We start from the raw sequence: 24,346 nt of genomic DNA, 5'->3' as shown, positions 1-24,346 counted from the left end.
TGGAGAAATGGTTCAAATGGCTCTGAGCACTATGGGACTTAACTGCTGAGGTCATCAGTCCCCTAGACTTAAACTCTACTTAAACTAACTTACGCTAAGAACAACACACACACCCATGACCGAGGGAGGACTCGAACCTCCGGCGGGAGGGGCCCCGCACTCCGTGACATGACGCCTCAAACCGCGCGGCCACTCCACGCGGCTTTGAAATCGGGCCATCACGGTGTTGCGTGGTTGATATGTTATTAGAGTACCACTTGTAATTTTACGTGTAGTGCAAATCTCATTATGCATTGCGATATTACTTTAAAAACCTCAGTTATCTGTATTAATTAACGAGATTCTTTGTATCTGTTAGTTGGCTTATGACAGAATTGCTATTATGTTCTTAATTTTTTTTTATTTATTTATTTATTTTTTTTTTTTTTTTGAGGTGAATGATAAATGACGCACGGAGTTGGCCCACCATTGCACATGTTTTCCTTAAGTTAATCCCGATCCTTGCTCTGAGTCTCTAACATATCACACGACATGAACAAGACATCCAGTCGTGGCCAGAGAGAAACAAGAGAAACAGTAAGCGTACAAGAATCCTTTTCAGCACCGGTTCTGTGCGTAATTTACCACCTGTCCATATAAACCGTAAATCTCTTTCCAGATTCTTTGCAGCATCATGACGTCTCAAGATTCTTACTTGAATGGAGACGAACTGTGGCTCACTTACTTGTGGGAAGGTTTTCTCTGCAGACGCCGCCGCTGTTGATAAGAACATTGACCCCTCCTAAATTCTCTTTGATCCATTTGAAGGTGCATAGAACATTCTCCTCGCAGCTGACGTCACATTGCAACGGATAGAGCGTACCCGGAGCGTCCTTCAGTTCTCGAGCCTGCAAGAAATAAACGACAGATTTGTCGAATCTGCACGAGACAGAAGGAAAAAAATCATTAGGAGATAGATCAAGTATGCCATTTAACAAAATTCCATTCTACACAAGTGAGTGTCGTAACTACATGAACAAAGGAGCTGTTGCCAAGAAGGATGATAATATTTTTGGTTCTCCCCCCAGAACCACGGAATTCGCGAAGACAGGTAGCCTCACTTAACTTGATTATATGTGTAAAGAAACTTAACATAGTCATTCAATGTTACGCTTTTACCACTGACTAATCGAATTAAAGCACCAAACAGGTAACAACCAAAAACTTACGTTTTCATAATTCTTCAAAGAACTTAAAGCAAATCTGTATGAGAAATAAACAATTTTTAGGACTTCAGTTGGTGTTGTGTTCACTGTTGTACTTAGTGCACCAGAAACTAAAAGACAAGCTCTTCAACTAAACAGTAACCACAGTTCAGATAGGATATCTCGCCGGCAGCTAAGACCGAACGGTTCTCGGCGCTTCATTCAGGATCCGCGCGACGGCTATGGTCGCAGGTTCGAATCCTGCCTCGGGCATGGATGTGTGTCATGTCCTTAGGTTAGTTAGGTTTAAGTAGTTCTAAGTTCTAGGGGCCTGATGACCTCAGATGTTAAGTGCCATAGTCCTCAGAGCCAGTTGAACCATTTTTCAAATAGGATATCGACTATGTCAGGTGTGCTGCTCTACTGGAAGCCACATGCCCTGCTCTTAATCTATTGATGGTGGAAATCTTCCGCTTTAGACCAGAATTGTGGCGAAACAAGGATGATGTGGTACGTGCTGTTAGATACTTCGGCCCCAGGTACTCTGAAATTGATGTCGCAACATAACGACTCTCTTTCAGGAATCTATTCATAACCTTCCGTAAAAACAAGACGTATGGACAACTTATTACAAAATATAACAACGCAGTAACAAATCAGTATCACGTGCAGTTCCTGATTTTGTTCTGTTCATTGTGAATGCATTATAAAAGAAAGACAGACACAGCCATAACACAAAAACAGACATAAAGCGAAGTAGCAACGGAAGTAATAGTGGGTTCTTCACTGAGGGACACCGCTAATAAATATGGACTAAATTTCATGACACTATCACCTTTTCTATCGAACAATGAAAACTGGTTCGCCCAATCTAGCTACATCTACTGTTTACAACTACACTGATGGGAAAAATCGCAATATCAAAAAGTGATTGATGTAGAGTAATGAAATTTACGGAATACATTTGTCTAGTTAACATACTTAATTGATTAACATTACGAGGTCATAGGTTAATGCAAGCGCGAGATGAACCATTCTAAATGTGAAATTTTTGTACATTAAGAACCCGTGTAGCCACCAGACTGTCGAATGCAAGCATGCAAACGCGCATCTATTGTGTTACACAGGTGCTGGACGTCAGTTTGTGGGAAGGAGTTCCATGCCTATTGCACTTGGTCGGTCAATAAGGGGCGGTTAAACCTGTTGGTTGATGACTCTGGAGTTTTTGTTCGATGACGTCCCATATGTGCTCGATTGGAGACAGATTTGCTGCTCGAATTGGACAAGGCAACATGTCGAGTATTTGCAGAGCACGTAAGAGTAAAACAGCGGTATGTGGGCGATTATCCTGTTGGAAAACAACCGTGGTCTGTTATTGATGAATGGCGGCACAACAGGTCGAATCACCAGACGTACAAATTTGCACCCAGGATGCGTGGGCTGTTCACGAGAGAGCTGTTGCTGCCGTACGAAATATCACCCCACACCATAACTCCAAGTATAGGTCCATGTGTCAAGTATGCAGACAGGATGGTTGCAGGCCTTCAGCTGGATTCCTTCTTACCAACACACTAAGGCAGAACCAACATTCATCAGAAAACGCAACAGACCTCCACTCAGCCCTCCAACGAGCTCTCGCTTGATACCACTGAATTCGCAAACGGCAGTAGTTTAGGGTCAGTGGAATTTACGCTATAAAATGTCTGGCTCGGAGCTGTCCTTGGGGTTATCCATTTGTAACGGTCTGTTGTGTCATCGTGGTTCAGACTGCTGCTCAAATGACTGCTGAAGATGCAGTGCGATGTGTCGGAGCCATACTCCCAAACAGATGGTGTTCCCTCTCGGTAGTGCCCCGTGGTCGTCCAGAGCCCGATCTTCTTGCGACCGTACATTCACGTAACCACCGCTCCCAGCTGTCATGTACTGTGGATATATCCCTGCAAGTATTTCTGCAGTATTGCAGAAAGAACCTCCAGCTCCTCGTAGCCCTATTACAGGACCTCGTTAAAACCCAGTGAGGTGTTGATAATGGCGTCTTTGTCCCTGTAAGGGCAACGTTCACTAACATCAACTCACCACGTATAATCCCAAAGATACGACCGCACGTATTTGAAGCCAACCCATTTTGGCTTCTCATAGTGGAACTACTAGCGCAAATCTTAAGTGACAAGGGCGAAATGTGAATCGACATCATCTTTAATATGAAGACACACGCTTACCATCTTTCGTTTACGTCGCAAAACTCCTTGGTGTTGAGATTTCCGTCAGTGTATAGGACCACCTCTTCATCTGAGTAATAATCGCAATGTGGATAGGATTTTAATTATATCCGTTTTATTGGAATCCAAGTGGGTGCTCTTAACCTATTAATGGTGAAAATTTTCTTCCCCTTAAGGCTAGAATCTTGGGGAAGCAGGGCTGTTGTGATACGTGCTAATAGATAGTTCTGTACCCAGATTCGTTGAAGCTGATGTCGCAACATAACGTTCACCATTCTGCCGTTGTCTCAGCTAACTGCAGTTAATATTTGTCATAGTGAAGATGAAATATTAAAGTCTGTAGCAGTTGTTGCTCCTGTCGGGCAATCAGAGCAGCGTGATATTCACTGAGTCTTCGATTTATGGAGTTCTTGCGATGTAGCAAGATATCTTAGGAGGTCCTGCGCTAGATAGTTCGCGGTTTTTTCTCCAAACAGACCTGGCAACGGGCAAGAGAGTAATTATGGAATTGGTACATATGAAGAGTCTGCCGACTTGTTTCATACTGTATGATCTGTCAGAAAGGAGGTAACATAGGTGTTAGCCCGGATTTTTCTGTGGGTCGCAGACAGAAGCGGCTCATATTTATCTTTGCAAAGTACACAGCTTCTGCAAGGATGCCTCATGTCGTCGAGCCAACTGTGAACAACTTTTTACCAGGCTTTCCAAAAGCAGTATCATTTGGACATGGTTGAGTCTCAAGTCGCTTGTGGATATCGCCGCTTTGCTGACTTCTTTATCTTGTACTGAATAACGAACGCGAACTGGGATATCTATTGCTTGACATCAAATTACCCCAGTTCAGGGTATATTCATATTGGATATATGTATACCACGAACGTACAGTAAAAGACTATGTAAAGCCCTAGCATGTTGCTATGAACTGGAGCCAAGTGGACTGTCTAAAGCAAAAACTTCGTCAGTTCGGTGCAGGGCTTACCTGAAGAATCCACGAGCTACGGAGACTCGTACAGTTACCCCAGTGTCCATCAAAGACCAGAAGTGGCCAAGAGGGAAGAGAGGGCATGTGGAGCACATTTTTTTGAGTGTGAATCGAAATTTCCCAAGATTTCCATGTAAAATTTTGTAATCTGTAAACCCAATAACTGAAACCGGTATAATATCAAATACGGGACATGAGGTTCTAGAAGTGTTAGTTGTCATCTGCCGGAGCGAGAGCTTCAAACAACTTTCACATAACACTAGAATCTCCGTTCAACAGTAAAGGGAATGTATATGGCAAAGTTGGGACAGAAACTCTCCTCGTTGTTGCGTGCGCAAAATTATTAGGTTAGGTGAAATGCAAATCAAACGTAACTGCTAGTACACACAGATGAAAGTAACTAACGGTGGTCCAGTTAGCCTGATAACTGCATGCTTGCACAAGGTGTCAGAATTAGACGCGCCGTTCTTAAAGTCATTCAGCATAGCCTAAATTGAATTACACGGATGCAGCTCAACTATACATTAGCAGAAAGGAGCTACTTTCATGCAGCTAGTACAAACCAGGAAATTTTCACTTACATTATCGACTGTGAGAACAAGCATTCTTGTAAAGTAATGTTAAACTGCTCATCAGATAACTGCTCCGAAAAATTAGTTTCACAACAATCACGTGAGAGATACAGTTTAGCGCTGCTGACAACAAGTAAAGTAGATGATCTTGAGTCCGCCGACAAAGAGACAGTGATTGGCAAACATGGTTAGCGATGTTGGTCACCAAGAGAAAACATTTATAAAGAAATCAAGGGGATCATTCGCAAATATTGGAACCGATAGACAGTTCTACGTAAAAGACGCAACAGAACACTTATTCCAAATTCCAGAATCATAGACGAGTTGTGGCTGATGTTCAAACTCACTATAGATCTCTATGTAGCAAATAAAAATACGATGATGCCCTGTTTTGGTTAAATAGTAAGCCTACATTTTGAAATTGCTGCAAATTGAATTTTGTTACACTCTTGCTAAGGAACAAATACAGTATCACTTAATACAGTCTCTGACTCATTGGCTCTCCATGTTCTTGCACTGTTTTGCATGATACAGTCGTAGATCTTCTCATTCGTTGGCAGTTCCCGTCAAAGTTTACAGTATACTAAGCACGTAGACTCTACCGACAAGGGGCTCTTGACGTAACTGCTGAAAATTTAACAGAACTCCATGGTCGGTTATTCTTAGAGTTCATGTTTCCAACCTATTAGTCACGTGGAATATACCGCTGTTAATATTCGAGGTAAGAAATGTTATTTCCAACGCATGACATACATTGTCCCTCCAAATTTCTCTCCGATAAACTACCGTAGTTAAACTGTAAGGTCATAAAACAAAACATCGGTTCTTTGTAATACAAATATTACATAGCTTACCAGAGATGTATGAAGCGTGCTTTTTACGAAGTTCAAGCCCGATTACGGTTTGGAAATTGTAGTATATTCCTAACAGTCCTATAAAATGATCGTCGGCAGCCGAAAATGCATACGAAGAAACAGCGACATCTTACGAAGAAATAAACACCACTATCAGTAGCCGGAGGAGATGTAACAGTCTTATCGCAGCTTATCACTGCTCCTTGTAACGTTCTTCTTGCAAACTGAAGTCATGGTCCAATCAATGTTAGGTTGTACTGCTCATGTGCTGGATGCTATAACCGTTTCACCTTGAGACCACCTCTTTCCACTATTAAGGTGTTCATATGTAGCATCAGTCTACTTCCCTCCAGAACACACAGTTTCATTGATTTCGGTCTGTGCACGTTTCATGGTATTCATTCGTAATATTTCGTAATATTTCTAGGTTTCGCAATTTTACATATTCCATATAGGTAAGAGAAGTGGGTCGCTACACTTTCATCTCCGTAATTACAACTACCTTTCAAGATCATCCTACCACCCGCTTCCCCCATCCGAAACACAAACACATGGATCATTGTATATAGGAAATGTCTTAGAGTTTTTGGTAGGTTAGCGATTACTAAATGTTTTTGTACTAAATCTGTAGTACCTTTTGCTTATACGTTCACACCAAGAAAATAACTAATTCCTTATTTTTATAGGTGTACTTTTAATAATTCCCAATTTAATTTTTAGCTTATAACATAGATCTGCATCTTCATCATCTATTTCTTTCTCCAGCATGTAACTTGACAAATACAGAGAAGTACTTTCCGGAATTCTAATACATACAAAATTTTCTTCCTGTAAAATACTTATTTTGCGGTTTCAACTACTAGCTCCGTTTCTTTCTGCAGTTCCTCTAGGCGAGAAGATCCGAAGATTTTAATTATTCCTCTTATTTTTTCCATTATGCTTTTGGTAATGCATACTACATCTTAAAGTGTGTGTGCCGGCATCTCCTTGGCTCCACATTCTTGGGGGAATTCAGTATAGAACTTCAGTGGTAGGACAACCTACGTTCTGGAGCACATTAACTGATATCAAATTGATATGCAAATTAATTAAGTCGTGACAGTTAACTTATTTATGACATAAGCCTATTGCTCTGCTAGGTGGTTTTTCATGTAATCTCTCCCCCTTCCCCACCCTCTCCCTATTGTTCTGTTAATTGCTTTATGGAGGCTGATTTATGACTCCCTGAGGGTAATTCATCCTTCTGAGAAATCTCTCACACCTCCCCCTCCTCTTCATCCACCCCTCCAGGAAATCCCCTCAGGATACAAACACTTTCGATATCTAACTAAGGGATTAATAAATTAAATTGAACAATTAATTAACCTCTCCTCCTCTGGGAAAACTACCAGCTGCCTTTCCCTCCCCCAGATCCCTTCGCCTCCCCCATCTGGAATTAGGAGAAAAGGACTTAGTTGATTGTCCACTTGACAGGAATCGATTGGGGCGTATCGAATATTTTTAAATAATTTATGGCAGGCAAGGGAGTATGTGTAATATAGTTATTTATCCCTTTAAAGAATCTGTCAAGAAATTTACTGTAGTGTATGTAATACTGGTTCTTTAAACAGTTTCTGGATGACAAGACAGTATGGAATTTTTATACATTTATGGCGCTATTTTATTGTGGTCATACATTGAATACTGTCATGAAACACTCATCACACATAGGGGCAGATTGTCCTGAAGATTTATGGCGAGAAAGCTCTCGATCATGTCACTGAATGCGGGAGCAATCTCACTGCACAGTGCGTGCCACAAGTCAGGAACCGTCGCAACTGTGAGACCGCACTAATCCTTTGCAAACAAAGAATCAGGCAGTGGCATCCCTTTCAAAATTGATACCAGACTCATTTCTTGCCTCTCTCTCCCTCCTCCCCCCCCCCCTCTCTCTCCCACAACATTTATTTCAAATAATTACTTTCTGTTTGTGTGAACTAAATTATGCAAGCACACGCAGACCAAGATGTCCTCCCCCGACCCCATCTCATCCATCCCTCGATGGCCCTCACACCTACCTGGCGCTGGTGGTCGCTATATCTACTTGTCCTGACACTTCCATAGCTAGGGAAACTGGTAACAGATGGAAGAAAAGCATTTGAGACAGAGTTGTTAGTGTGTGTTGTGTACCGCACTAATCCCTTCTTTCTCCTGAAAAGACTAATGGATACCCGGAAAACACCCAACTGTGGATTTCTTGGAAGTATTCCCTTACTCAACTGGATTGATTTACTAATTAATTAAATCAATACCATTCATGTGCTGCCAGTTTTACCTTGTACCCGATTGTCGGATACTAGGAATGCTACATTTGGTGCGATTCGACCACATAACTGCCCGGTTTCCAAACTCTCCTAGAGTTTTCTTCCCTTACCTCCTGTTGGTGGATACTGGGACAGTTGGGTCATTTGGTAGGAAATCCACTACACTGGAGGTAGCTGAAAATTTCAAATTTCTGCTGAATTGCGTGCTACGACCTTAAACAATGTGTGGAGCGGTTCAGTCGGTATGTATGCTCGTAATACCACTATCAGGAACAATAAATTTTTCAATCGGGAATTTGATGATGTGGTTGGGTTTTTGAAGCACTATATAATCCCCAAAGTTGGTTTTCTCAGCCTACAGCGAAATGAAGAAGGAGAAGGAATGGTCTACCATGTGGCAGGACAGTAACAACAACGAATACCATGTTTCCACTGCAAGACAGAGTCCACTGGACGCTACTGAGGAGCAGTATATACCACATAGTTAAACCGTGTTCCATTCTGTAGTAGTAGTTACCACATTTAGGTGTCGGAGATCACTGGAACAGTAGTAAATCCGACGCTCTCACTTCGGGAAGTCCACATGCAGCGCCCCAGGCCAGAAACCGCGCAGCACTGGTTGCCGCCGTGTACTCACGTCTCAGCGATCGCGCCATGTCAGCATCCTGACTGGGGACGATTCGAAAGGAAGTAATTTGGAATTTATCAATACCTCCAGCGCCACTTGTTAGTGATTGATATTGAATCTTCTCAAATATGAACGTAAAAATGGGATAATAGAATGAATACGATCATGAAGGCTGCCCAACACATACTGAGTACTAGTTGGTTGTTCACCCACCTAGAGGGCGACACGGTTTACCCCACATGACTGGTTCATGAGGCTTAGCGATGATTTGCACATGAATCCAGAAATGTCAATTCATTCTGACCACCGGCTACCTCTGCCAACACCCAGAATACAGGCAGAGACGTCCTAAGAGACCAGCCTCATATTTATCAGTGTAATTACAATTAAATATTACAATGACATTTGACAGTGAACAAAGTATTGGAAATGGCTCCTGTTGTCGGCTTTGGCTCTGGAAATATCAGTGTCTATACAATTCTTATGAGTCGAAATAATTTTCCACATAAAACCTTTCATCCCCTTTATGGCAATCAAAGCATTTAAATCGAATTTTTCCGGATCAGTTCTATATCTCCCTTACAACCAGACTTAGTTACTTTCGTTGGCCATGTCGGAACACTGACCACAGTACTCTTACACTCTAAAACACACACATCTGTGATTGTAGTTTACATGTAGTTTACATGTGTACATGTGTGGTGCGAATGTGGACATCAGAAAAAATTATTTGATGTGCACACTCGCACCAGCTTGCTGTCATTTCGCATTGCACAGCGCAGTGGCAAGCGCCCCCCACCTCCCCCCCCCCCCCCCCCCCCCGTCCCTTCGCCACATCGTCGTTATCACATACCTTTTGTGGAATAAAGGGTCTAGTTACAATTAAATAAGTCCTCGTACCTTTTTCATAAGGGGCATTCAAATGAAACCCGGTCACTTGTGTAAAGAAACGGTAACGATTTTATTAACTCAAAAATGTAGTTATACACAGCAAACATACTCAAAAATAGTCGCCAAAACTATTGGCACATTTATCCCTTTCGATTACATCCTTGAAGAAGCTGTCGGACCCAGGCCTGGACCCAGTCACGTATTTCGTCGTCCGTTGCGAATCGATGTCCGCGAATAGCTTGTTTTAGAGGTCCAGACACATGAAAACCACACCGTGAAAGGTCGGGACTGTAAGGAGGAGGATCCAGCGTTTCCCACCGAAACTGGATGCAATGTCGTCTTCACCGCGTTGGCCGTGTGTGGGCGGGCATTATCATGCTGGAGGATAAACGCCATTGGAAAACATGCCTCGGCGTTTCGACTAAATGTTTCGTCTAAGGTTCTATAAAGTGTCTTGATAATGCTGGGCATTGATGGTGGTTCGCTGTTCCAGGAACTCGACAAGCAGTAAGCCCTTGTGGTCACATAAGGACATCATGACCTTACCAGAACTGTTGTTCACGGCCTTTGATTTCTTTGGAGGTGCTTGCTCTGACGCTTTCCGGTTCAAAATGGTGACACCATGTTTCGTCACCTGTGACAATACGCGAAACAAAGCCGTATTTTGTATATTGATAACGTTACAGATGACTCAAAGACAGCGCCATTCCAGTACTGCGCTGTTCGACGGTCACTTGGTGGGGAACCCACTGCCTACTGATTTTTGGAAACATCAAGTGTTGATGCATTATGCTGTGGGCGATGCCCACGCTAATACCCTGTGACCGATAGAGCTCGTCCACGGTGATTCTGCGGTTGTCCCAGAACAAAGCATTCACTTCCGCAACCGTTTCCGGTATGATGACACGGTGAGCCTGTCCAAGACGGGCGTCGTCTTCCAGTGACTCGCGCCACTCAACGAATCGTTTGCACCGTTCCACGACACTTGAACGACTCATCTTACACAGCCTTCATTTGTCGATACATTTCGGTAGTGGACGATAATGTTTGTGACCACCTTCTCTTTGGCGAGCAACCACGCTGGCGCTATGCAACATCAAGCGGTGACCACGCGTCAATCTCTCTACCAATAGATGGCACCACCATACCCGCAGTTATACGGTGCCACCTCACGTGTAAGGCAAAGGTAGACGCACTGACCAGGTTTCATTTGAATAAACCTCATATTTCCTCGTCTTCGCCACTTCCATGAAACCGTTTCGTACTTTTGATCTTTTGATACTTGTAAATCAAACCAACACAGTGGCGTGTTATGTATTCGGACCGCCATGTTGAAGTTCGTGTTAGTGCATTAGAACCTTATATCATGGTTAAACGCATAACAATCGTCGACCCAACACCCAGATCACACAAGTTTCTCGACTAAGACATCATTGCAAGTACTGTATACTACAGTGCGTCCATTCGCGGTTAATTTTCAAGGGCCAAGTAAACCGCTAGAGAAATGTTTGCATACAATAATGTTATCGCAAAAGTATTTGGTATCGGCTCTAAGCACACTTTTCCTTGCGAAACACTGCACCTGTTTAACACTTTGGAGGAGGTACACGCCGAGACAGGTCTGATGCAGCTGGCAAAAATTAGTTTGTTACGAAAAAAAAAAAGAACCCAGCGTACAGTATGCTTCGTATAATTTCAAGATTGATCGAAGTAATTACATTCTCGCACATGTAACAAACAAAATCTTTATATGGCGCTGTAACAGGTTCTTTTTTTTCCGAAACAAAACTTATCGCTGCCCGAGGTGCCCGAGCGGTTCTAGGCGCTTCAGTCCGGAACCGCGCCACTGCTGCGGTCGCAGGTTCGAATCCTGCCTCGGGCATGGATGTGTGTGATGTCCTTAGGTTAGTTAGGTTTAAGTAGATCTAAATTCTTTGCGAGTGATGACCTAAGATGTTAAGTCCCGTAGTTCTCAGAGCCATTTGAACCAAAACTTATTTTTGCCAGCAAAATCAGTTCCGTCTCGAGGTGTTCCGCCTCGAAAGTGTTGAACTGGTGCAGTTTTTAGCAATAGAAAATTAAATATCGAACAGTTTTACGATAACATTATGGTGTGCAAACGTGTCTCTACCCATTTACTCGGCTCTTGGAAATTAACGCCGAATAGAGGTACTGTAGTATATTGGACTCAGAATGATGTCTTGGGCAAGAAATTTGTATGATCTGGGTGTTAGGTGTACGATAGTTATGCGTTTAAACATGATATACGGCTGAAATCCCCTAACACAAACTCCAACATGGGGGTCCGAACGTGTAAGACGCCACTGTGATAGCTGCATATACAAGTATAAAAAATACGAAAGAGTTTCGTGGAAGTGGCAAAATCTAGAAAATAAAAAAGTTGCGGAAGCTTTTTAATTGTAATTACATCATTTATTACGCGACAAATATGTGATAATGACAATGTGGCGTGGGATGGGGGGAGGGGAGAGGGAGTCTGCTATTTGGCACAACGACGCCCAACTGGTGCGAGTGTGGACATATAATTTTTTCTGTCGCTATATAACTATAAATGAGAGTGCTGCTTGAACGTAAAGTTACTGTGGCTTATATTCCAGCATGTCACCAGACTTTAGTGGGAAGTGCTCAGACTACTATGCACGTAAGAAAATTACATATGTGCAGTTGTAAAGGCATGATAGATTTGACATCGGTAATTGTAATTTCAGTTCACTGAAGAGTATAGCTGACATAGGGAGGTGATAGACACAACTCCTAAACAGTTTCACAATACAGCAAATGCAGGGGTTCAACTGGATCTGATATAGTGTACAAACAGGGCGGGCAATATGGCTGCAACAAAATGGATCACAGAACGTCTTCTCATTGGCTCCCCTAAGCAGATCCTGGCATGTTCTTTGTGGCACTATCGACAGCGTCGTTTATTACAGTACACCAACACATATCGGTGATGACTTTCTAATCATTTCGTCACTGGGAGTACTGTTGATCATCACATATTGCCGGAGGCCTGTGTTTTACAACACTTGTTTGAGAGAGTCTTGGAGGGGATGCAGCACTTCCCAGAAACGCTGACTCAAAATACCTACGGTCTATTCCCGAATCTGACTGGCTAGGAGACTTCAAATCAAATAATTTTCTAGAAATGAGGAGAATCGAGACAACTAGTCTGTGTGTGTGTGTGTGTGTGTGTGTGTGTGTGTGTGTGTGTGTGTGTGTGTGTGTGCGTGTGTGGACAAAATTTTTCATTGCACCGATTGCTGTAAGGGACAGGAAAGGTTTTATGAGGAAAATTATGTCCACTCATAACAGTGGTATCCAGAGCCCAAGCCGTCAACAGGAGCCATTTCCAATACTTTGTTCATCGGCAAATATTATCAGACTGGTACGATGATCGCAATATTTAATTGTAATTACTCTGATAAATATGTGGCTGGTTTCTCTAGGACGAGTCTGCTAGCTGTCCAGTTGTTTGGCAGAGGTATCCAGTGACAGGAACTAACTGACATTTCTGGTTTAAGGCGCAAGCCGTCGCTAAGCCTCACAAGCCAGTCCGGCGAGATAAAATCATGCCGCACTCTAGGAGGGTGAACAGCGAACTAGCAAATATGTGCTGGGCAGCCTTCGTGATCATATTTGAGAAAATTCAGTATCAATCAATGACAAGTGTTGCCACTATAGATATTGATAAAGTCCAAATTCCTACCATTCCAGTCGTCCCTAGACGCCTCCACACCTGGACATTCCGGTCTGGTATGCCAAGTCAGGCTGCAGACCTGGAGCGATCGCTGAGACGCGCGTACACGGCGATAGCCAGTGCTGCGTGAGTCTCTGGCCTGCTGGGGCACTGCGTGTGGACATCCGAACACGAGGGCGCGCCGGCTTAACGCTTGTTTCAGCGATCTCCGACATCTAACCGTGACAACTGCCACTATGAAGTGGAACGTGGTTCAACTATGTGAAATATACTGCTCCTCAGTAACATCCAATGGTAGACCGTGTCTCCTACTTCTTCGTGCCGGTGTAGCTGAGAGAACCAACTTAGGGACTGCAATGCAGTATTTGGTGTTACGGAGAGTACTCTTTGTCACTGGTCCGTTACCTAGCTTGCATAATCTGTCGCCCAGAGCGAAGTCTCAACTGAGAGGAAAAAAGTGCAGGTGACCCCTGTGCATAAGAAGAGTAAAAGAAGGGATCCGTAACGCAATGGAGCGAAATAATAAATCTCCTTTGGACAGAAAAGTTCCTGTCCGCAAATCAGCGCATATGTAGAATGCACCGCTCGTGAAAAATTCAACTTGTCCTTTTCTTGTATGATAACCTGCGAACCATTGATGAAAGGCAACAGGCAAATTAAATTTTTTTAGATTTCCAGAATGCATTCCAAACATTGCCACACAGCGCTGTGTTGTGGTTTAATGTAGGTCCGACAGTATGGACCAGTACCTAGTACGTTGTTCCAGACGGCAAATGAGACGAGGTTATTATATGGAGTATGCCAGGGACGAGTGATGGAACCTATCTTATTCTCTAAATATGGATAAACGATGTGATGACCAAGGCAACTGTTTGCTGACTACACTGCAGTGTAAGGGACAGTGTTTTCGTAGAGTGTGTTGGAGGCTACAGGATGAGTCGGAGATCATTTCAATTTGGTATGATGAATGACAGCTTCCTACAAATGTTGAAAAGTGTCTGTTAATGCGGATGAGTAGGAAAAACACTCCTGTATTGTTGGGTACATTGGTAGTGTTGTGCTGAAGGACAAAGACACGGCGATTATCCAGGCTGTAACATCTGTAAGTGCGGACATTCTTACGCATGAGACCTTTATGTGTACACACATCAGCGTGCTGGTTGTTGTTTCTCTGCGTGGAACAGTCTTCCTACAAACACATCAGAAACTTTAGGACCTGAGGCTTTCTGCATGATCATACTGCACCACTAGGAGGATTATGCCTGTCAGTATACACTAACCGTTTTGCGACCACACGTCCGCACTTCACACCCGACTTACTGCCCAGGGGAAAGACGGTCATTCACTGTTTTCTCTTGCAACATCTACTTAGAGATACTAACCAACTAAAAGATATGATTTGTAATGACGACGACTTTTAGACTGCAGTGACATAAATAAAGATGTAACATTCTTCCGTACGCTGTCCTCAGCCACCAGTAGAATTACCTGCACTTACATAAAGCAAGTCCGTCTAACTAAGGGCTTACGTTCAAAGGACGTCATTTTTCCAAGTAGAGAAGGAATTAGAATATTTGTTCAAAATATAAGAGGTATTAGAGACAAAATTAGAGAACTGCTTGTAGATTATTGGTATATCGGAGCACCACTTAAATAATTTAACACTTCAGAGGCTTCATTTACCAGGACACAGATTAGCTGGATGTTTTTCAAGGAGTTCCTTGCGGGGTGGAGGAGTGGCTATGTATGTAAAGAACAGTATTCCATGTGAGTCCATAGACGTATCACAGCACTACACTGAACACATGTTTGAATGATGTGCAGGGGCAGTTGAATTTAGTGACACTAAACTGCAAATTGTGGTTGTTTTTAGGTCCCCTAACTCTGGCTTCAGATTATTTCTGCTCAAGCTAGACAGGGTTTTTGGGTAACTTTGTAGGAAGTACCAGAAATTAATTACATGTGGTGACTTCAATATAAATTCTGATGCAGGCGGTGTGTTTCTTTTTTTTTTTTTTTTTTTTTTTTAAACTACGTTGCAGGGGAACAGTAGCACAGCCATAGGAAATATTTTTATTCATTCTTCATTACTAGATGGGCATTGTGTTAGTAAAAGGGTGAATGGCCTTTCAGACCATGATGCACAAATTTTAACACTAAAGGGCTTTTGTACTCAAACAAAAGTCACGTATACTTACAGACTATGTGGGAAAGATAATCCAACAGCAATAGGCAGTTTCTTAAACCTCGTTAAGGAACAAGAGAGGCAGGATGTTTATTGTGCCGATAAAATAGATCACAAATGTGATGCTTTCCTTAACAGATTTCTCATGCTCTTTGAGAGCTGCTTTCTATTGGAGCGTCCTAAACGTGGTACTAGCAGTAAAAGGCTGCCCGGGTGGCTGACTGGTATGATAAGGATATCATGTAGAACAAAGCGGGATTCATATCAAAATGCTAGAAGCAGTCACTATAAAGCTACAGTAGCCCATTACAAACAGTAGTGTAAGGTGGTTAAAAATGTCATTAGGAAGACAAAAACTATGTGGTATGCAAATAGAATAGCTAATTCACAGGATGAAATTAAAACCATATGGTCGGTTGTGAAGCAAGTGCCTGGTCAGCAGCACAAAGTCGACGATGTAAAGTCATTTCGTAGTAAAAATATTTCTGTTACTGATAAATCAGATATATGTACAGCATTTAACAATCATTTTCTGAGAATTGCTGATGAATTAAATAAAAATCATATAATTTTCTTGACAAATGTCTTTCCCAGATTGGTGTCTGAAACACTCCTCTGTGATATAGACAAGAGGGATATTGAGTCAATAATTAAATCGCTGAACACTAAGGTCTTTCATGGTTATGATGGAGTGTCTAGCAGAGTATTAAAGAACCGTGCTGCACATGTTATCCCTGTATTTAGCCATATTTGTAATTTTTCCTTTAGGAATGGACAGTTTCCTGAGCCACAAAAGTACTGAGTAGTAAAGCCACTTTAGATAAAGGGAGGAAGGGATAATGTAGATAATTTTAGACTTATTTCTATGCCATCAGTGTTTGTAAAAGTTATTGATTTGCTATCAAATGTACAATTCGGCTTCAGAAGTCGTTTAACAACTGGAAATGCTAATTCTCTTTTCTCTGTGACGTACTGGATGGGTTAAACACAAGCTTTCGAACGCTAGGCACATTAATTTACTTAACTAAGGCGTTTGATTGTGTTGATCACAAAATATTGCTGCAGAATTTGGACCATTACGGAATAAGGGGAGAAGCTCACACTTGGTTCACCTCTTTCTTTAGCAACAAGCAGGAAAACGTTATTATTATCAATGTTGAGAATGGCTGTGATGTGGGGTTTGAGCGGGGTACGTTCAGGTGGGGGGTGCCCCACTTATGAGAGTTGGGGCAACTCCTGTTCCTTATTTATATACATGACCTGCCATCTAGTAAAACGGGTAGCTCAAAACATTTCTGTTTGCTGATGACTCTAGCTTGGTAGTAAAGGATAATGTGTCCAACACTGGAACGGTTTCACATAGTTTATTTTCTACAAGCCATGAACTTAGGTCATAAACTGCACTAAAACTAAATCACAGGAAGACCCAGTTTTTACTTTTCTGACACACAACTCAACAAAACCCGACGTTTTAATTTTGCAGAATGGGCATATGATTACTGAAACGGAGCAGTTCAAATTGCTAGGTGTTCAGATAGTTAGTAAACTGTGATGGAAACCCCACGTTCAGGATCTTGTTCAGATAATTAAAGCTGCCATTTTTACTATTCGAACGGTATCTGAAGTGAGTGATCGTTCGATACGAAAATTAGTCTACTTTGCTTATATTCATTCGCTTATGTCGTATGGTATTATATTTTGGTGTAACTCTTCCCATTTTTAAAGGATATTTTTGGCTCTGAAACGAGTGGTTTGGGCAGTAAGTGGTGTAAGTTCACGAACCTCTTGTCGACCCCTGTTCACGAGTCTGGGTATTTTAACATTGGCCTCTCAACACGAGTCTGGGTATTTTAACATTGGCCTCCCTCCCTCTCTCTCTCTCTCTCTCTCTCTCTCTCTCTCTCTCTCTCTCTCTCTCTGTCTATATATATATATATTCCTCATGTTATGTTAATAGAGGACCTAGAAACGACGGAGAGGCTCCGTCCCCGCCGCAGCCGCAGTGGTTCACAACCCCACGACGACTACCGCAGTCCACTTCACCCCTTCGCCGCCCCGCACCGAACCCAGGGTTATTGTGCGGTTCGGACCCCGTTGGACCCGCCCCCCCCTCCCCCCAGGCAACACTGACACCAGACGAGTGTAGCCCTTATGTTTGCGTGGTGGAGTAATGGTGGTGTACGCGTACATAGGGAACTTGTTTGAGCAGCAGTCGCCGACGGTGTAGCTGAGGCCGAATAAGGGGAACCAGCCCGCATTTGCCGAGGCAGATGGAAAACTGCCTAAAAACCATCCACAGGCTGGCCGGCTCACCGGACCTCGACACAAATCCGCTGGGTGGATTCGTGCCGGGGACCGGAGCTCCACCGCGCGGGATTAGCCGAGCGGTCTCAGGCGCTGCAGTCATGGACTGTGCGGCTGGTTCCGGCGCAGGTTCGATTCCTTCCTCTGGCGTGGATGTGTGTGTTGGTCCTAAGGATAATTTAGGTTAAGTAGTGTGTAAGCTTAGGGACTGATGACCTTAGCAGTTAAGTCCCATAAGATTTCACACACACACCGGCCCTCCTTCCCACCCGGAAAGCCATGCGTTAGACCGCACGGCCAACCGGTCGGGCTTATATATTCCTTACTGTCATTTTTTGTTAACAATATTAGCTTATTCCAAGGAATAAGCAGCATTCACTCAGTTAATACTCGGCAGAAATCAAACCTGCATTTGGATCGGATTTCCCTGACTCTTGTGCAGAAAGGTGTGCAGTATACTGCTACATCCATTTTCAATAAGCTACCACTCGAATTAAAACATCTTAGCAGTAATACACGCGCATTCAAATCGAAACTGAAGAGTTTCCTCATGAGTCACTCCTTCTATTCTGTCGAGGAATTCCTTGAAAAATTAAGGTGATTCTTGTTGTATTGTTGATAGCGTTTACTTAAACTTATGGACCGACTTTTTCTGATTCATAAACGTTTGATTTTTGTCTGTTATTACCTTTATGTTGTAATTTCATGTACTGACACATTCCATGACTTTGGACATTAGCTCCTCAGTTTGGCCCTACGGAACTTGATGTGTAAATAAAAAAAAATAAATTACACCCGTTACGCTCTGTAAGTCTACGTGTAACATTGCAAAGCTATGTGAAATGAAACGAGCAAGTAGTGTCGGCAGTAGCGAAGGCGATTTATCGATTTAAATTTATTGGAAGAATTCTGATGGAAATTCTGATCAGATATGAAGGAGACCGCGAATAGAATAATTATGCGACCCGTTCTTGAGTAATACTCCAGTACTTTGGATCTCCAGAAGTTCGGATTAAAGGAAGATATCGAAGCAACTCAGAGACGGTCTGTTTGACTTGTTACTATACACTCGAGAAACACTCAAATATAGCAAAGATGCTTCGTGAAAATAAATGGGAATCCGCGGAGGGATGACGCTTTCATTCCGGTAAACACTACTGAGAAAACCTGGACTCTACTGAAGGATTTCACTAATGTGATATAGAAGCCAAACGCAACATTAAGGTAAGTCTTGGTCTGTTTGCTTGCCGACGTTAGATAACGTGTTTTGAATCTCTGTGAACATGACAAGTTCAGACAATAGAGTTTACAGTATTACAGTCCTACAGTCGGACTCACTTGTTAGCAGCAAGAACTGTTACTACATTTTGCAAAAAACAACGTACCGTTTGTGGAAACGGTGATGAGCACTTGTTCATCAAATACCGCTCATAGGTATGAAACCAACATTACTAAGCTCACAAGTAAACCAAGTGAAAATATAGCACTTGTTTCAGGTCTTACTATAATCGTTAGTATTGTCCATAGCAGCACTGGTGATGCACAAGTGGTCGAGGGGTATCGTCTTTGATTAGTAACGAAAACGTCTTCGGTCCCAAGTTCGAAACACGAAACTGTTTAAATATTGATTAATAACCAGCATTGGTGGCCGAGGACTTCCGGCATAAGAGTCACCCTCATTCTGGCAACGGCCTTGTCAAAGAGGGCGGTGCAGCGGACGGAGGTTCAAGGCACTCTCTTGACCTCGGGTTAGGAAACTGCTCCTAAGGGCGAAAGAATCAACAATATCAAATGTCCAAGGTCATGGAACGTGCCATTAGATGAAACTACAACAGGAAAGTAATAACAGATAAAGATCAAATGTTTATGAACCAGAAAAAAGTCAGTCCATAAACTTACGTAAACGCAATCAACAATGCAGAAGGCAACGGAAATCACTGCATAAAACACACATAACGTATATCCACAATATATATAGCCTGTAACTGAACAAAGTTTCATGATGATCTCTCCATTGGAAAAAGATTCCGGAATAGTCCACCATTCGGATCTCTGGGAGGGGACGGCCAAAGGGGAGGTGACCATGAGAAGAAGGTTAGATAACCAACGAAAGGATAACGTTCTACGAGTCGGAACGTGTGTTTGTCAGAAGCTTGAACGTGGTCGGCTAACTAGAAAATCTGAAAAGATAAATTCTAAGGCTTGTTATAGACATAGTAGTGGCCAGTGAAGTGAAATGGAAAGAAGAAACGGATTTATTGTCAGATGAGTATAGGGTAATATCGCACGGCATCAAATGGCTTAGCGGGTGTAGGATTCATTACGAATAGAAGGTAGGACGAGAATGTGTTACTGTGAACAGTTCTCTGACAGGGTTGTTTCTATCCGAATCGACAGCAAACAAACACCAACGATATTTCATGTGTAAACGCCGACTTCGCAAACTGAGTATTAAGAGATGGAGGAAGTATATGAGGATATTGAGCGGGTAATACAGTACGAATAGGGAGATAAACATCTAATAGTAATCGGGGACCAGAGTACAGTTTTAAGGGAAGGAGAATATGGGCTTGAGAAAAGGAATGAGGGAGGAGAAAGACTGATTCAGTTCTGTAATAAATTTAAGCTAGTAATAGTGAATATTCTGTACAAGAATCGCAAGAGGACGAAGTATACTTGCAAAAGTCTGTGTGATAAGGGAACATTTCAGTTAGATAACGTCATACACATACAGAGATTCCGAAATCAGATACTCGATTGTATGGCGTACCCAGGAGCAGATATAAAGTCAGATCAGAATGTAGTAATGATGAAGAGTAGGCTGAAGTGTAAGATTTTAGTCACTAAGAACCAATACGCAAAGAAGTGGGATACGCAAGTACTAAGGAACGACAAGATACGCTCGAAGTTCTCTAAGGCTGTAGATATAGCAATAAGGAATAGCTCAGTAGGCAGTACAGTTGAAGAGGTATGGACATTTCCAAAAAGGGGCATCAGAGAAGTTGGAAAGGAAACATTGGTACAAAGAAAATAGCTCCGAAGAAACCATACTTCTGTTGATTGGTGAAAGAAGGAAGTATAGAAGTGTTCAGGGAAATTCAGGAATACAGAAATACAAGTTGCTGAGGAATGAAATAAATAAGAAGTCCAGGGTTCAGGGAAATTCAGGAATACAGAAATACAAGTTGCTGAGGAATGAAATAAATAGGAAGCGCAGGGATGCTAAGACAAAATGGCCGGATGAGAAATATGAAGAAATCGAAGAAAAATGAAGGTCGGTAGGACTGACTCAACATATAGGAAAATCGTAACAGCCTACGGTGAAATTAATAGCAAGGGTGGTAACATTAAGAGTGCAACAGGAGTTCCACTGCCAAATGCAGAGGAGAGAGTAGATAGTTGGAAAGAGTACATTGAAGGCCACTATGAAGGGGAAGATGTATCTGTTGTGATAGAAAAAGAAGCAGTAGTGGATTTAGAAGAGATAGGAAATCCAGTATTAAAGTCAGAATTCAAGACAGCTTTGGAGAACTAAGATGAAATAAGGCCGAACGGATAGATAACATTCCAGGAGAATTTCCAAAATCTTTGGCGAAAGTGGGAACAAAACGACTATTCAGGTTGGTGTGTGGGATTTATGAGTAGTCTGGTGACATACCATTTGACTTTCGGAAGAATATCATCCACATGGTTCCGAAGACTGCAACAGCTGACAAGCGCTTGAATTATCGCACATTCACCTTAACAGCTCATGGCTTAAGAAAAGATAAAGACACCAGCGGGACAATCGTGACATGTTGGTAGAAAATGGAACCAAGACTAAAGAAAAATCAAGTTACATTCATAGGATTTGTAGACCTGGAAGAAGCTTTAGAGAATATAAAATGGTGCAAGATGTTCGAAATTCTGAGAAAAATAGGGGTTAGCTATAGGGAGGGACGGTTAATATACAATGCGTACAAGAGCCAGGAGGGAATAATAAGAGTGGACGACCAAGAACGAAGTGCTCGGATTAAAAAGGGTGTAAGTCAGGGATGCAGCCTTTCGCCTCTGCTGTACCATCGAAGAAGCAATGATGGAAATAAAAGAAATGTTCAGGAGATGGATTAAAATTCAAGGTGAAGGGATATCAATGATGAGATTTGCTGATGACATTGCTATCTTGAGTGGAAGTGAAGAAGAACTACATGATCTGCTGAACTGAATTAATAGTCTAATGAGTACAGAATATGGATTGAGAGTAAATCTAAGAAAGACGAAAGTAATGAGAAGAAGCAGAAATGAGAACAGCGAGCAACCTAACATCAGGACCGATAGTCATGAAGTAGATGAAGTTAATGGAATCTGCTTCCTGGGCAACAATATGTCCAGTGTCGGACGGGGCAAGATGGACATCAAAAGCAGACTATCACTGGCAATAAGGGCCTCAATTTGTGGAAGGAATTTCTGAGAGGGTACATTTCGTGCACAACATTGTGTGGTAGTGAAGCATGGGGTGTGGGAAAAACGGAACCGAAGAGAATCGAAACATTTGAGATGTGGAGCTACGGACGAATGTTGAAAATTAGGTTAAATGATAAGGCAATGAAGACGAATTTATGCACAGAATCGGAGAGCAAATGGATATGTGGAAAACATTCACATGGTGAAGAGACAGGACGATAGGACATCTAGGACATCAGGAAATGACTTCCATAATACTAGATGGAGATGTAGAGGAGACAAACTGCAGAGGAGGACAGAGATTGGAATACATTCAGGAAATATCTGAGGACATCGGTTGCAAGTGCTACTCTGAGATGATGAGTTTGGCACAGGAGAGGAATTCGTGGCACTCGGCATCAAACAAGTCAGAAGACTGATGACTCAAAAAAAGTAGCATTTGAGGATGACCTATGAAGGCTGAAAACCAGTTACGATTGTGTCATAAAAAAGTGATGGAGTTAAAAACAGAAAAAAGTAATACCTTACTCTTAATACATCAGATTCATTTCTATGTGGCACTGAAACGAACGCTATTTCTGTTTGAGAATTTCTGGGACAGATTTTGAACCTGTCCAGTTTTGAGATGCTGTACCGAGGCTGGTGGTTAGTTAACTACCTGGACCCTGTCGATCCTCTTGTCGAGGCCGACGACCTCGAGCCCCCTCCTGAGCAGCGCCCGTGCGGTGGCGGCGCCGATGCCGGAGTTGGCGCCCGTCACCAGGGCGACGCGACCTGCGTACCGCTCCATCCTGACAGCAAGTGGCGCGCCTCAGCGGCTGTTCGCCTCCAGAGGACAGGCGGCCCGCGTACGTCCGGCGGGGCAGCTCGTTATCGCCAGATCGCAGTCCACACTCCTCTCTGCCGGCGCGCATACAGATCTGTCTGTCCGATGGACGACTTCAGTGGAACGCTTCAACGAGTAGCTTCTAGAACCTGTAACAGGTACAAGAGCAGTTTTTGCCTTATTCAAACCGACATTCGGTTCGACCGCAACTGTATGTTAATAAATAAATAAGTAGCAGCATTTGTTCCAAACAATTTCTTTTCCGACGACCGGTCTGTAAAGCTACACAACGTCAACGGAGTAAAGTACACATTCGAAATGAAGGCATCGTTCTACGAGGGGCGTTCAACAAGTAATGTAACATAGTTTTTTCTCTGTCCCTTTCTGTTGAAAACATCAAGAATCTGGAATATCACGCTTCAGCTTCTGTAGTTTTATGAAGTTTCGATATGTGGCGGCGCTATATATCGCCTTCCAAATGACATCTGTAATGCAGGTGCGTTCAAAGCACAGCGCTGTCATTAAGTTTCATTTGGTGGAAATCCAGAGTATTGCAGATATTCATAAGTGCTTGCAGAATGTCTACCGAGGCCTGGGAGGGCGACTGTCATCTCTGCAACAGAGTCGCGCTAACCTGACCGATCTCCCTTGTGCCGGTTCGTTGCACAGGGCTGTGAATCTTGTAGTGTTGGAACGTGTGGACATTTTCATTCGAGGTGACTGACGGATCACAAACAGACACCTCGCTCCAGAGCTGGACATCTCTGTTCGTAGTGTGGACACTCTGAAGTTTACCCTGCTGCCATCATGAAACTGAAGGATCGACTTCAGCGTGTTCGTTGCCACGAAAATGTGAACTACTGTCTCCTTCTCCATAACAACACGACACCCCACACTTGTCTGGGTATCCAAGAGGATCTCACAACACTTCACTGGAATGGTCTTCCACATTCACCCTACAGCCTGGATCTCGCCCTTTCCGAGTTCCATGTCTCTGGTCGAAAGAAGAATAGACTCCGCAGGAATCAGTACGTGGATGATGCTACAAGACGTTGGCTCTGACGTGGACCAGCAGCTGGTACCATGCAGGCATACAGGTCAGCGTGGTAGGGAGGCGTAAGGCCCTCTCATCGGACGGAGATTATGCTGAAAAATAGAGTTTCGTATCCAAAAGAGAGGGAAACAATATCCTGCACTGGAATGGCAAATCAAACCAAACTGCCTTCAGAAAAATCTG

The 24,346-nt window shown here is 42.8% G+C and overlaps 1 protein-coding gene across 1 annotated transcript in view; it reads right to left on the bottom strand.

The window, feature by feature from the left end:
• Window positions 1-23,073, bottom strand: part of LOC124594681 (dehydrogenase/reductase SDR family member 11-like) — a 33,137-nt gene extending 10,064 nt beyond the window's left edge. Inside the window, exons 1-2 of the mRNA XM_047133047.1 lie at window positions 22,942-23,073; window positions 725-887 (exon numbers count right to left, since the gene is read on the bottom strand). Of these exons, the coding sequence (XP_046989003.1) occupies window positions 725-887; window positions 22,942-23,073 (295 nt within the window). The remainder of the gene's footprint in view (window positions 1-724; window positions 888-22,941) is intronic.
• Window positions 23,074-24,346: the final 1,273 nt, after the last annotated feature.

Source organism: Schistocerca americana, chromosome 2 (assembly GCF_021461395.2).
Source record: "Schistocerca americana isolate TAMUIC-IGC-003095 chromosome 2, iqSchAmer2.1, whole genome shotgun sequence".
In the NCBI taxonomy this organism is placed as follows: domain Eukaryota; kingdom Metazoa; phylum Arthropoda; class Insecta; order Orthoptera; family Acrididae; genus Schistocerca; species Schistocerca americana.
The sequence above is the reverse complement of the archived record's forward strand: the minus strand, read 5'-3'. Positions and strand labels throughout refer to the sequence as shown.